This window comes from Syngnathus scovelli, chromosome 9 (genome assembly GCF_024217435.2).
Source record: "Syngnathus scovelli strain Florida chromosome 9, RoL_Ssco_1.2, whole genome shotgun sequence".
NCBI lineage: Eukaryota > Metazoa > Chordata > Actinopteri > Syngnathiformes > Syngnathidae > Syngnathus > Syngnathus scovelli.
The window spans coordinates 6,952,710-6,968,143 of NC_090855.1; the positions used below are offsets into that span (position 1 = coordinate 6,952,710).

Here is a 15,434-nt window from a genome sequence, read left to right on the forward strand (position 1 = left end):
TGGGAAATAAGTAATTATTATATTATAATTATATTTTGGACCACTAAATCAGAATAACGATCCCCAAAAAATATTGACACGTGTGGCAAGTAAGAACAACAGACAACAATAGTAGTTCTTGCTTTAAAATGTCAGGCTGCTCGTCTAAGGGTCCCAACATTTTTAGACATACATTTACATTGTATCGGCCTGGCGAATCATATTAACATGCACATTATCCACATCTCATAAATGACCCAACTATTTCTATACATGTATGCCTACATACATTGGACATAAATATCACTGGTGTTGGGCCAAATCCTCATACGTCACAATTTAATATATTTAATATTTTTTCCACACATTTATGTTATTGGTCATTCCACAGATGTGGGTGTTATTTTTACAAATTATTGACAAGTTGTAAGTGTTGAAAATGGCTTGCTTACTTTGAAGATGAAAGATTAACATGACGTTTTTAGGTACTCCAGATCATTTTGATTTTGGAGGTACCACATACATATGTCTTAATATGTTCATTAAATGTGCACACTGCAATCCAACAGAAATGATGAAAAATAAAAGGAAATGAATTGTATTAGTTGAATACCAAGTGGTGACTTATAATATATATAGTTCGACATACTGTCACAAATATCCAACTTCTTTGAGATGGTAAAACATATTGCATTGACAACCAATCATTTCAGGAAACGTGCACCCTGCTCTCCTTTACATGGCAGTCTTTTATGTCCACATGAGCATTGTTGGTACATTCAAATACTTTACTCGGTGATCTCTTTTTTTTAACTGGATCTGTCATTGCTGTCTGAAATGTCATTTTTGAGTTTGCACAGAATCCCCCCTCTCTCTCACTCAGGGCTTCTTAATCAGGAACAGATCAGCCTATGACTGGGTATTGGTTGCCTATCCCATTCTCTTCTTAAAGGTTCTAGTCCCGCCTATTACCACTTCTGGGTGAATAACAATGGAAACACCCCTAGTTCACTTCATATTAGAATTTCTGTCTCTTATCGTGTAAATCGTCTTATCCCATGTTAGCTGTGTAGAACACAGTAACATGAGTTCTTCAATTTCTGGTTAGTCATATCTATAGTGCTTGCAGAGGCTTATGAATTGGCAGTGTTACCTATAGTTGAGGGGCATATTCAGCTCTGAAATATAATAATTTGATAGATACATCCATTTAAAAATGTTGCTTATGGCACATTGGGTAGTTTATAACTTTGAGAGTAGCTCGTTAAGGGAACTATTTTTCTAATGCACAGCTCCAGATGAACTTCATGCATTCATTCATTCATCCCCAGCCACTGTTCTATACTTGGTTGATGCGTCTTTTGTGACAACCACAGCCTCAAGTCTTTTTTAATATGATGCCACAAGCTTAGCCTGCCTCTCTTTAGCATTTATCTTTTTAGAGCATCTCACAAGTTCCATCAGATCTGATTGGAATCATCATTGCACAGCACGAATTCAAGTGTGGGCTCTTGGCCGCTTAGTCATTCACAGATCTCTCCTGAAGTCACCTCGTTGATATTTTGACTCAGCGCTTTGGTCTTACTTCAACCCTCTATTCACTGTTGTTCTTAAGAATCATGCCCATATTAAGACAGTAGGTTCCTTGGCAAGGTAGACCCCAAGGAATGTGTGTATAGACACTACTTCCACTGATGCTCCTCCAATGTTTGAAAAGATGAGGGGCCATCTGTTCCTCCTGAAATGCACCACCATCTCCATGGTCTTCTTCACATTGATGCAAATGTTATCTTTGTATATAATTGATCTATTGCATATATTTGTGTTCAGTGGTGGTGGTTCTTTTTATCTAATATGTCACAAAGAACTTTGAAAAACGTTCCTTCAAAAGCCCCTGGGGGATCCCAGTTGCACATGCATGCACTACAGCACAAACAGGCAAATGTGCCAAAAGCAGACTGTGACTGAGACACCTGTGCTAAACTTAACTGTTAAAGCCGTGTGATCTCCCTGTGCTTTGTGCTGCTGTCATTTGACTGCACGTCTGTGCAGAGTTCACACTTGACTGAAGTGAACCAAATCAAATTAGAGTTTGTTTGCACGGGGCTCAAAGTGGTTTTGGCCCACGTGTTTGGATTGAGGTAATAGGAAAGAATGCAAACTGATCAGTCTCAGCTGTTTGTTTGTATACCCCAAGGGGGTTGCATTTGGTGTGTTATACATTTGTTATTTATTTGTGCAGAATGGAAATATATTTTCAAGTTGATTCACTGTTCATGATGTCACTTAAGATTGAAATTGAAAACATGGTTAATTAAGTTGGTTTATTCAGCATCCAATTAAGTACACAGAAACATTTCAATTAGGCAGATTCTCCCTTGGAGACAGGCTTCATTGGTATCTGTACCACAACAGCAAACTAATTTGACCTCACGAAATTAGACAACACTAAAACCATTCAACTCGTGTAATGGTTGAATGTTATGCTGTTGCAGGTTTTATCCCTTCATTTTGGCTCAAACACATTGTCAGTAGTGTCATTTGTTATAAATCTTTTAACTTAATTTTCCAAAATGGTTTCCTTTGTAGTATCTTTGATCCATCTACCCACCCACCTTTTACCTTTTGACTTTCATATCCACGTAAATGGTGTGTTTGTGTTTTAATAATTAGTTTTTATTGATTTTTAATATTGGTGCCAGTAGCATACATTAAGGTATATTCGTAAATTCATGATAATGCATTTCTGAACCGATTTCACGAAGGCACACTGATTTGCAGGTATGTAATTTGTTGAGTTCATGCATTATGTTGGTTTTGTTCTTTGAACAAGGTGATGATCATGCACGGCTCATTTTGTGCACCAGTAAAAAACATTTATGTTTTAAATTTTAATGTTTTTTTTTTTTATTTTTTGCTAAAGAGGGGTTCGGTGAATGCGCATATGAAACTGGTGGGGTTCGATACCTTCAACAAGGTTAAGAACCACTGATCTAGAGCCTTTAGGAACTTGGAGTACATATCATGCACTCCTGGGCCTTACTACCGAAGAGATTTTTTTTTTTCTTTCCGACTTACATCCCTGCGATAAGACAGTTTACCTCGGAGTCAGTTTCCTCATTGGAAGTGATGTCGGTGGACCCGAGAAGGTTTCGAAATATTCTCCTCACCGACCTACAATATTCAGAGTTAAGGTCACCACAGATCAATCTCCATTATACACAATGTTTAGTGTGCACAGCTTCTACCGCCTCCTGAGCTGTCAGATGGAGAATCAGAATTTCCTCAGATCCATGTGGAAGCCTTTCCCCACATTCTAGCCAAATCGCTCCCAAGCCTGAATTTCTGCCTCAACCACTGCCGAAGCTGTATTTCACTTGGCCTCTGTCCTCTGTTTCCCATAACCGAATTTTCAGTATGTTAACTGCACAGTGGCATCAGAGTAGCTTGCCCAGAGACAAATTCTCAGAATTTGGCTGCTCATGAAAGATGTAGTTGGTGGTGTAAATTCACACTTGATAGCTTTCTCCAGAGAGTCAACTATTTGTATACAAGGAATTAAAATGCTATATCCTCAGTAGATGGACTTTAAATGTGTTGTTGATTTTTGTATGAGGTAATCACCAGACGTACGTAAAATTGAATGTGATATGGCTTTCATGTAATACAAGCAGATGAATGACTAGCTGGTATAATATTGAGCACTCAGTGCAGAGTCCCAAACATCGCAGGCTATCATGTTTTTTTTTTTCTTTCTTTCAAGAAAATCAAATATGTGATGACAGTCTTATCCATGCTGCGATCTTCTTCCAAGTCATATTAGATAAAAGCTTGAAACACAAACACTCTGAGCTGACTCAAAACCCTGAGAGAGAGATTGTGCGAGACTACTGTGACTCACTGTTGGCGTGACTGTTTTGTTTTTGTGTGCTTGTATGTATGTACATATGTATGAATCTGTGTATAGGTGCATTTGTATCTGTTTGTGTTGTTGTTACAGCGTGTTAATTTGACTTTGCAGTCAGATGACAGTGCCACTGTACAATATGACGCTCAAATGTGCCAAGTGTGGAGTTATCTCGTCGGCTGACGTATCCACCACAGCTACCAGTAACGCCATGTTAGTCCCGCTAATTATTTTCCTTAACTCTTCTTGCTTCTATCTTCTCAACTGTACACCTCTCTTGTTCTCCCTCACTCGATTGGTTCTGTTTTCATTATCAGACTCATTTTTACTAAAACCTAGCTTTTATATGCATCCAATTCAGGATATATATTTGCCCCTCCAACAGTATTGGAACAGGGACACAAATTATTTCCTTTTTGTTGATGACAGTTTGTAACATCTGGTTTGACATAAAAAGCTAAACATGAGACAAGAGAGCCACGTTGAGTTTTTATAAACAGGAATTTTGTAACTTTGAATCTGACATGCAACTTTGATGTTATTGGTAACAAAATGCATTGTTTCTTTGTGTGAACCAAAAGAATGGAATAGATATATTACACAGACTTTGGAAACCTGCCAGTCACATGTTTAATGACTATTGCTCACCTAAAAGATGTATGAGTTCAAACTAAATACGTGATATTGTAGGTTGTTTAATCAGATATATAATACCTAGAAGAAAGATCTGAAATGATGAGCACTTGTCTCATATTTATCTTTGAATGTCAAACCTAAATGTTTCAGTTAGACTTAGACTTAGACTTAACTTTATTAATCCCTTGGGAATACTCCTTCAGATGATATTCATTACAATTATAAACAACACAATTATTGGCTTAATTTATACAGTATTTTAATTACATGTTTAAGAGGAGTGAAGTTTGGGATTTAAAACAGTTTTTTTATGTGAGTGGTTTTCTTTGTGGTGACTGAAAAGCACATTCCTAATCTGTAAGGGACAGATTGTGTGTGCGTCCCGCTGTGAGTGTGTGCATGTGTGGTCGTTGATGGGTATTGTTGTAACTGCATGATCTGAGATCGCGGTGTTGGAAAGTCAAACATAAGTCCCAGTGTGCCATACCGATCCCTAATATGCAATATATGCAAATAATTGGCACATCAGATCTTTTTAAATTGTCACCTCTTGTTTTAATTTAGTTTTTTTTTTTTTTTTTTTTTTACAAAAGCAAAATAAATGTTGTGAATAGTATATTTTAGAGTTATAGCACAACAATGTCTTTAAATGCAAACTAACCCAATAGCACCAATAGGAACATTTGAAAATTTGCTGTTGGAATAATTAGGTTTAGCATCCTAGTTTACTTTTTAATCTATCTTCTATGTTCATGACTCTGACTGTAATTGATACATACATTGTCAACAGAATATGTATTACTTCCAAAGGGTTTTAAAAGTTCAAAAACACTAGCCAGAAAAAATCCACACAAACACAGAGAGAACATGCAAAAAGTCTATACAAAGGATAAAGTCGATGACTAAACCCAAATTATTAATCAGTTCAGCTTCCCTCAAATTAATGATTCAGGCCTATTTTAAGGATTTAGTATCATTGGATTGTGATTATAATGGTAAGACACTTTCGGGCTGGGTTGACTTCATTCACATCATAGCATCAAGATTGCCAAAGAAGTCACAGAAAAAAACAATTAATACCCTTTTCGTAACTAGTAAAACAGCACTACTTAAGGTAAAGTCACAGAGCTTTGATGAAATGACCCAAGATGTCCTTTTTTTATCTTGATTATTTTCTGTTGCAAGCATAAAGAACCTATTTTTCTTGTAATTTTCCTCTTATATCAAAGTTATGTTGAATGGTTGAAAAATAACTTAAAAAGGAAAGAGAGACGTTTGTAAAAAGAAGTCAAGTTTTGGTATTTCTTCAGCCTATGCCTCTGTCCTGCTTGTCCTTCTCTGGCCATTTTTTTCTGTTATTTACATTCTGTCCTGGCCTGATATACCCGTTACCCCTCACCTTTGCTCTTCCTTTTTTCCCTTTAAAACTATATATATTACAATTTTTCTGAGCCATCTTGAACATACATGCATGGAATATATGTAAATATAAACATATATGTGAGAGTTGGATGTATGGTTTCCCCAAGGGTGGCTATAGTGCAAAGAATGTGTTGTGATGTGTTCATGCACCGTTGAAGTAGAATGCTCTTTTTAATGAATGAACTATACAGGGGAGCTTTGATAAGTCTTTTTTTTTTTTTTACAGATCATAGAAATTAAATGTGTTTTCAACATTAACAACACTGGAAAACAGTGGATTTTAATTTATAGCATAATCATTTTCTTCCTGGGCTATGTTGATGAAAGGTTATCGCTTCTCTCTTTGACTGCTATCCTACTCCCATTCTACAGGGCCTCACTGTGGAGCTCCTGTGTGGTTTTGCCCCTTCTGGCTCTCACGTGGATGTCAGCTGTACTTGCCATCACTGATCGGCGCTCTGCACTATTCCAGATTCTTTTTGCTGTCTTTGATTCTATGGAAGGCTTTGTCATCGTCATGGTCCATTGCATCCTGCGAAGAGAGGTATGTTGACATCATCACCATTCCGTTTTTTTTTTTCCACCTACCTTTAAGACAATAGTGACGATTTTGCTCTTTAATTGTTCAGGTTCATTGTGTTCACCTACTATGTTGTTATTCCTAAGGGGATGATATCTAAAGGTTTTGCACTCATTCCTTCACCGCACTCTTGCTCCCAAATGTCTCATTAGCATTTAGGAGCCATGGGGTGGCTCTGTCAGGCGCTACAAATTTTTTGGTTCACCCTCAGCATCCATACAACCCATTTGGAAATATCAAGAAAGATGAAATTTAAGCCCGTTTACTCCTGATTCTTTGTCATTGGGATGTGAATGATTCAACATTATAAAACGGCTTCTAGTACCTTGGTACAGATACTTTATATTACTTTTTGCCACAGAGAGGTGATTTTGAGATACATTTATTCTCTTTATTTAAAGAAAATTGTATTTTTTAAACTGCTATACTGATTATGATCCACCAATAGGAATTTGATGTAAAGCTCAACACAAGATTAGATACAAAAAGGGAATAGGTGCCAGCCATATGCTCTACTTAGATCAACATAAAATATTAACACAAAATAATCTTGATTGTCCTTTGAACTTAAAATGTACAGCCATTTATTAAGTTGGGCTCATCCATTGTTTAGGAAATGTTGTCTCTTTAACACATCAGATGTAAAGCCAGGAACTGTATTGTGTTAAACAGGTTCAGGAAGCAGTCAAATGCCGTGTGGTAGATCGCCAGGAAGATGGTAATGGGGATTCTGGTGGTTCTTTCCAGAACGGACATGCTCAGCTTGTGGTATGCATATGAATTTTACATCTGCCATGTTCTCCCTGTTAAGACTAACATTATCTACAGTTTGGACTATTTTTTTATTTGAATTTCGGTAACTTTAAGCATAATCTTCATGATTCTAATCAACGTAAAAATATTTATTTATCTTTAAAAAATAGGGATAATTGTAGACTCTTTTTCTCAAAATGTAACAAAAGAAAAAAAATGACAATGCTGAGTGTATTATTATTGATGTCTTCTCATCTATTGTCACTTCACAGTCTGATAATTTGCTTGCCTGCCTACCTCTGCCTGCCTGCCAGTTGGCCAGCTTGTCTACTGTGTCAATCATTTGATCTATAGTGGATACAAAAAGTCTACACACTTCTGTTCATATTACAGTTTTAGTCTGTACACCTTGCCACCATTTAAAATGTCTCTGTTTAACCCAGATTAATGTTCAAATGTTTTAGTAGACTTTTTCTGATTTAGCACAAGTCAAGGTCCACGGAGAGCTTCCACATCATTCAAATGATCTGATTCTTTCAAGGTATATCAGTCAGGAGAAGGGTAAAAAATAATTGCTAATATATCAAGTACTGTATACCAGCATGCAAGATGCAAACCTTATCTTACAGAGAGGGAAAAACACAGACTTGGAATCCCCGAACATATGTTTGCCACAAAAATTATACTGCTTATGACAAAAAGACCACCACACCTATGGGGAAGCACACAGGGCTGTCTTTCTCCAACTGGAACTTGTGGTTTTAGTCATGTTGCAGGATCACATGTATAGTTCCAAATACCAGTCGGTGTTTGCACATAATCTCCAGGCATCTTCTATTAGAAAGGAAACAAAATCATGCAAAACCTACTTGAAGACCTCTACTTTGTTAGAGGTTAATCAGAAACACTGCAAACGGTAGCAAATACTAATGTGCCAACTCCCATTAAACATGAATTTGTGATTGACAAATTTAGAACACAACCTTATTCACAGTTATAAATGGGTGTGCAAACTTTCAATTGGGTGTTAGAGGGTATGATCACATTAATACTGCATAAGATTATTTCACAAAACCCTGACATTCGAACAAGAATCTGTGGACTTTTCATATCAACTCCATCTATGGCATCTTACCTGTCTTATCTATTGTTGATATTTGGAATAAAATCTATTCCCTTTTACATTTTGTCAACAGACTGACTTTGAGAAGGATGTTGATATGGCTTGCAGATCAGGTAAATATGTTTAGTCTTGTACTTTGATTCATTTTTGCCCTTTTGGAACTTAACAGATGAGATGTGGTCACAGTTATTATAACCCAATTTTAGGGCCAAATAACCTCTTGTGTTGTTAAAACATTGTCACAACTAAAACTCTGTCTTTTATAACAGAACATTTTGTGTTAAAACATATTGTCTGGAAAATCTCGGTTAAATTTTTTTAGAGAGTTTTGTTCTCATGTTTCGGTTCTGCTCATCTAGGCACTATGAAGCACTCCTCCCTCCAGGGAGAGGAAAAAGCCTCTTCTGGGGCTGTAACCCTCCAAAGGGGCTCTAACTTCAATACCATGCCAGCCAGTATGGCCAAAGTCCACCTCCAGAACATGGCTGACTATAATAGCCACACACTGACTCTACGCAGAGAGAAATGTACCACTAAAGGAATCAGCACTGAGTTGCCAGGTGCCAAATCCATTTACATCTGTGATAGTGATCTCTTTAAACAACTAGATGGTGAGCTTCCACAAAGGAATGGAGAAGGAAGCAGTTGTGAGGGCACTGGCAAAGCCCCGCCGGGGCTCGTCCATTTACCAACCAACAACATAGGCACCCTAAGGCCCGCCAAGGGCAAAGAAGAGCAACCGACCAAGTATAACATAAGTGCTGAACAGCTACCTCAGACAAGGCTTGTCCACCTGGCTAACCCTGTTGCCGGTGAGCCAGTGCTAGGATTTGGACTGAAGAGCCTGCCTGCTGACCAGGTCAGTGTGTCATGCTCGGAGAGAGAATCACCTGCACATAACCGTCAAAACCTACCAAGAGACTCTCAAGTGGACAGCAGCACCTCCAATGGAGCAGAATCTGGAAACTCTGCTGTGATGACCAAGAGTGAAACTGTTTCCACTCTATCCACAAGCTCCCTGGAGGTGAGTACGCTGACTTCCGTGTTCTTATCCAACCAGTACACTGTTATATTTTTAATTTAAATATACAATTTACCATTAGAGACATAATTCTGTGTGGATCAGATATTTATTGTGCTGCTACTAACAAAATTCTATTATAAATTCAATTCAACAAAAAAGCAAAACATTTTTTATTGATGGCTTTTCTCATATAAACTTTGATGAAAAAAACAATGAAATAAACTAGATGTGTAATGAACAACGGCAATAATCTGAGCAATTTGGAAATTGATGGTTGAACTCATCAAAAGATACTGGTAAGGTTCCACAGTATACCAGTACTTAGAGGTGTGCGATATTGCCAAAATTTGATATCATTTTATTACTGATTTTATATCTATAGCTAACATAGTGTATCAGACCATTTTTTCCTCAAACTGACATGAAATTGTCCATTTCCACCCTGCTTCCATTTGTTTACAAAACTATTGAAGAAATAATAAAAATAAAATAAAACACAAATATCCATAGGCTAAATAAATACCATTCCAAAAATGTGTTTTACAACTCCTTTCCGAAGAATACAGTAAAACTTGTATGAAACTGAGGATGACTCAAATAAGCATCAGATACATTCACTTTTACCCAGTCTTCACGCACAATAATACGACAGCTGTGTATTCATATGCTTGAAAAGAGAAACTCATCCATTGCAGAGCTCCTTGCTCATGTAACCCTCTTGCGGGATGTTTGTCACTTCATTAAAATGTGTATTTGTAGGTAGAAAGAATTTAAGCTGGATGAGCACACTTCAGTAGACTGTAAAATACTCTCTGCAACCTCCATCATCGATCTAACACAACAAAAGTACAGCAAACATTAAGGTACACCATCTGAAAGCTAAGAAAGACACTTGTCAGATCCACCATACACTACAAATCACAGTTGAAGTTTACTGTAAAACTAAAACAAACATTGTATATTTAATCATTATTATAATAAATCATATAATAATAGCCTGCTACCATAATGGTTGCATACAGTATATTGTCAAGCTGCATAGATGGGCGGATTGACATTAGCACTGATGTTATGTAATAATTGTTTAAATATATATGGCTCATTTTTATATAGTTTAATCAATAACGTACAGGCATACACCACTGAATATTGATATACCTCAGAAATAACAGCATCTATTTTGTTGTCTGCTATTGTGTGAATGTATCATATGGCCGTCGCATTCTGGGAGATCACAGATCCTGCTGGTATGTTGTAACAACATAATGAGGCTTTCCCTAGTGGCATATTATTGGTGAAGACAGATTGAGTCAAGTGACAAGAGCAAGAGGGAAAATAAAGAAATAAAAAAAGGAACTCTTCAGAGTTTTGTGGCATCATGAGATGCTGGCAGTTTATTGCCTTAATCAGATAAAACGGTAATATTTCTGTTCATGTAAATTTACCTCTGTTTATGAGCCGTGTTATTATTAAACATATTGTTTTTAGTGGCAACACCCAGAATTGTTGCCAAATCAGTAGGATTTTTGTAATGTATATGGGTCAAAGTTTTAATTAATTTTGGTATGTTGAACATCCTTTCGTCTCATCACATAATATCCACTTTGATTTGTTGGTGTTTTTTTATCCATATGTCAACTCAATACATTTCACACGTCCTCAGGTCACACTGCTCGACTGATCCTTTAAATTTCACAAAGGCATCTTATTTCATGGGCACACAAAACTGCATCCCAAAATATTGGTCATAGGAAAACCCTGGATGGTGAAAAGGATAGTTTTGTCCCTGTTTTTAGTGTTGACTGCAGTCGCAAGATGTTGCAACACAGTGAACCGCACACAGTGGCCTCAACATCTGTCGGCTGGTGTCTTTTCACTTCAGGGCAAAACACACTCCCATAATGGCGTGTGAGGCAGCAGCTGCCAGAGCAACTGGGCAGCCTGAAGGTCAGGTTTTCCCTCACTATTCAGTGACAGCTGACTTAAAGGTCATTCGGTCACAATCTGTTAAATGTAAGCTTTTGCCAACGGAGCTGGAATGACCAGCAACAAACCTGGTTTTCTCCCTTCATGATTCTCTGCTCTCCTGTGAGTCGCCAAAATCCCTTATTGACTTTCCACCAGAATGAAATGTATTCAGGATACTCAAGCATTTGTCTTCTCACGTGGCACATGATATCTTAACTATAAGTTATTAATCTGTCTGTATCATCTCCCTCCCCCCCCAGAGGCGAAAATCACGCTATGCAGAGCTTGACTTTGAGGTAATTTTAGTCTCTTTCATTCATACACAGAGCTTCGATTTGTCTCTTTAGTATAATATTATGTAGATGTTTGCATACATTGATTATTCACTGTTTGGTTTGGAACATTATTCGAGAGATCAGAGATTAATAAATTGAGGGTAACGTGGTATTGATGGCCGTCTGTGCTATTTCCCTTGTGCGTGATGTACAATCTTCCTGTGTAGAAGATAATGCACACCCGGAAACGCCACCAGGACATGTTTCAGGACCTGAACAGGAAGATTCACAGTGCAGACATGGCTGTAGAGTCTCCACCTGTTGATGCCAAAGCTACTAAAAGATGGAGTGTGTCCTCTGCCAGCAGCGACAAGACCAACATAAGTGTAAACAGTTTAAATTTATTCTGTTCTGCTCCCCACCCCCCACCAACCTAATAATGTTATCGTTTCAACTAATACAAGGCAAAATCAAACAATTGGGTGGCATTGTCTCTTTTAGGTCCAATCAGCTTTCATCTTAACTAAATCAATTAGTTTGGCATTGAGGAGCTTAATAGGCCCACACAAAGCTCTGACCTCAATCAAAACTCCTTTGGAATTAAACTTTTATGGATATATTAGATGGTGACGATACCTAGGTTCTTGTGAGAAAACCTCCAGAGAAAAGGGATTAACGCTGATTTCCTTCCTTCCAGGCCTGATGGTTGAGTGTAGCTTTGCCCATGTAGTGTTCTTTTGGTGGCCCTGCTATAGATCATTGTTGACGAGATGAGACAATCCAAGATTGATAGAGAAGTTATCATTTCCAACTGGATGTAATTCAGTCAATGTAAGATGCAGAGCAAGAGCTCTGACTACCAAAATAAACTTTTCTACTGCATCCTCTATGAAGGAAGTGTTTAGGTTACACAACACAATGCAGCATAACGTATTGTGCTTTTGTTCCTTCTATCCGTGCCCCCACCCCCGCCCCCCCCAACAACACTTGTCTGTTAACTTGTCTGTTCCCATGCTGTAACAAAACATTGACTGCATTTTGATTATAATTATTTGAGTTATTATCCCTGGGGTGGGGTGATCAAGTTTCTATTTATACAAGTAGAAATCATTGGAATTTCAACCACGGTTTAAAAAATATCCTGTCAACTTCTCTGCACTTTAGAATTCCATTATTAAGGGTAAAAAACACCTGTTTTCTTTGTTTACTTTAGTGGGATCACAGTATAGACAGATTAGGCAACAAGTACTGACCAATTTAAAGTTTCTGTTTACACCGTATTTCATTGACAGCTATTAACGTTTTTCAAACCAGGATGCACGTGGCATCACCGATTGAAACCACAGCTGCATACTAAGTGCTGCACTTAAAGTGAAACTCAGACATGTAAAGACAAACATTTAAAACCAATAAATGAATAACATTGAAAACAGTCAACACAATAAAACACAAACAATTCCAAGTGTCAGGCTGAGTCGAATGCCAAAAAAAAGTTTTAAAGCTGGACAGAGAATGGGTTTAGATAACGTTTAAATGAAGGTCGTTCCTAAGGGAGAAACAGGCAATGAAAGATTCTTGATCCCCTGTGAGCCTCTGCTTAGTCATCATTCCCAAGTTGTCAGGGTCGTGAAGCAGCAAAGTAGCAGTCTGATACAGCTCTCTTTGGTTTTTGAAGATGTTAATTTCATCAAAAACTGTTATTCTTATGCCAGCTGTAATGGTGAGAAGCATTTTCTTTTTTTTCAGCAATGTTTTTACCCTTGAAATACTCCTGTCCAGTTTCTTTCTTCTGGTTAAGTCATAATGACTGATCTTAATTAAGGCCAGTGAGGCCTGCAGTTCTTTGAATGTCACTTTGATTTCTTTTGTGACCTCCTGGATAAGTCATTGTTGCACGTTAAAAGCTATTTTGGTTGGTGTCGTTCTGTGGATGTTCACCCTGGTAGCCAATTTTCTCCATTTGGGGATAATTGTTTCCTGAAGTCCCCAAACCCTTGGAAAGGGCTTTTTCCAGACTGAAAAGATAGAGTTCAATCACTGTTGCCACTCAAATTGAACTGGTTAACGGTGACTGGAAGGAACGTTCAATAAACGTAGTACCTTAAACAAACACAGCATGTGGAGCTCTTTGGTTGGTTAATTTGTGTAGCTGTTATTCTGTAGAAAAATACTAATTACTTGTGTTATGTACCAAGTGTACCATGGTGTTTCTAGATGTACTCTGTTGAAATGCTAAGAAGGAACACACTACTTCCCAAAAATATTGAAACGCAGAGGCCAATTTTTTTTGTCCATAGACTGAAAATATTTCAGTTTAACATAAAAAAAAAAAATGACTGTAGGATGGGAGAACCTTAATTCTTGATCTGATATCGGAATTTGAGTTATGTTGGCCAAGTGGTAGAAGAAAACAAAGGATAATAATTACAATACAATGTCAGTTGTACATATAGTACAGACAATCATTGCACCATTTAAAGTGACTAGTAGTGCAGTAATTATGATATGTCGATTCTTGATCACTTAAAAGTGTCTGATGGTGTGGATTATTGATCAACAACAATAATACAAATATATATTGAGTTGAAGCTTCAATAATCAAAAATTTAATTCTGTCACAAAGGGATGTTCAAAATTAGCAAACACTTGCAAAGTGCCAATATGAAATTTTGAATCAACTATTTAGGAAGTTAATAATATGAGGGAAGAAGCTGTTGGAGTGTCTGCTGGTTTTAATGTGCATAATTGGATAGCGACTACCCTAGGGAAATTGATGGAAGAGGTAGTCACATGGATGTGGAGGGTCAGAAGGAACTCAGTTCTTGCAATGTTCTTTCTCTTGTGGCCAAGAATATACAAGTAGGAATTCTGGGCACTCAAGCTCATAAAGAATGTTGTTCAATTTGATTGTTTCAAATTTATTGAGAATGTTTCTTCTAAATTTCTGCTGTTGCAGCCCACAGTATTTTGTGGCTGTTGATTTTTGTGTTGTGGGAATTAATCTGTATGTATGCTGGAGATCTCCACCTGCTTCCTCCTGATTGATGGGCCCTGTTCCCAACTGAATCAACCAATCGGTGTAGGGTAGAATGGACTTATTGGTTTCAGGAGTTCTATCTGCTACAGTGATTAACCACCACTGTTAACCAGGATTCAGTTTTCCTTTAAAAGCGGATTGCTATGACTTTTCCCATCCCTATACATCCCGTGTATTTTGTACCAATTTCTTTACTTTTGTGTTAGTGTCCTTTGCCATAGCTATCTTCGATTCATTCATTCATTGAATCATTCAGTTCATTCATGTGTAGTACAAGGACCCTCGCCATAGCTCTTTTATTCATGTAATTATTTTTATCTAATGCCTTTAAGTTGCTCAGGTTTACGCGCTAGTCATTCAGCTTCGTACGGTCCTTATATCATCCATTTAAAATACTACTTGAAAATGTATTTATGACAAAAAAATGTCAAGGTCCATGACCAAACCACGTTAGATAGAAAGTCGCATAGGATCGAAGCGAGTAAAATCTAGATTTACGTAGGTGTATTGTGTGTGTTTTCAGTGCATTGTGCCGTTTCTAAAATCTTTGGCACTCGTGTGTGTGTGTGTAGTTCTCTCAGATAAAAATGAAAGGCCTAATAGTCATTTCACAGTTTCTTTTAAAATGAAGTAGCTTATCAATGTGTACTGGCAATCATGGATCAGTTCGACTTATCCACAATATCTGTAGAGGTCAAGATGGCTCATGTCATCAAAATAGGAAATAATA

At 37.4% G+C, this 15,434-nt stretch overlaps 1 protein-coding gene across 6 annotated transcripts in view; it reads left to right on the forward strand.

The window, feature by feature from the left end:
- adgrb1a (adhesion G protein-coupled receptor B1a) overlaps nucleotides 1-15,434 on the forward strand; it is a 72,924-nt gene that overhangs the window by 55,453 nt on the left and 2,037 nt on the right. For 4 of the 6 annotated variants that reach the window (XM_049731864.2, XM_049731863.2, XM_049731865.2 and 1 more), the window contains 7 exons: nucleotides 4,001-4,099; nucleotides 6,317-6,488; nucleotides 7,197-7,292; nucleotides 8,474-8,513; nucleotides 8,760-9,424; nucleotides 11,653-11,688; nucleotides 11,895-12,053. In XM_049731864.2, coding sequence (XP_049587821.1) covers nucleotides 4,001-4,099; nucleotides 6,317-6,488; nucleotides 7,197-7,292; nucleotides 8,474-8,513; nucleotides 8,760-9,424; nucleotides 11,653-11,688; nucleotides 11,895-12,053 — 1,267 coding nt within the window. The remainder of the gene's footprint in view (nucleotides 1-4,000; nucleotides 4,100-6,316; nucleotides 6,489-7,196; nucleotides 7,293-8,473; nucleotides 8,514-8,759; nucleotides 9,425-11,652; nucleotides 11,689-11,894; nucleotides 12,054-15,434) is intronic. The other 2 variants (XM_049731866.2, XM_049731868.2) reach the window with 2 other exon arrangements.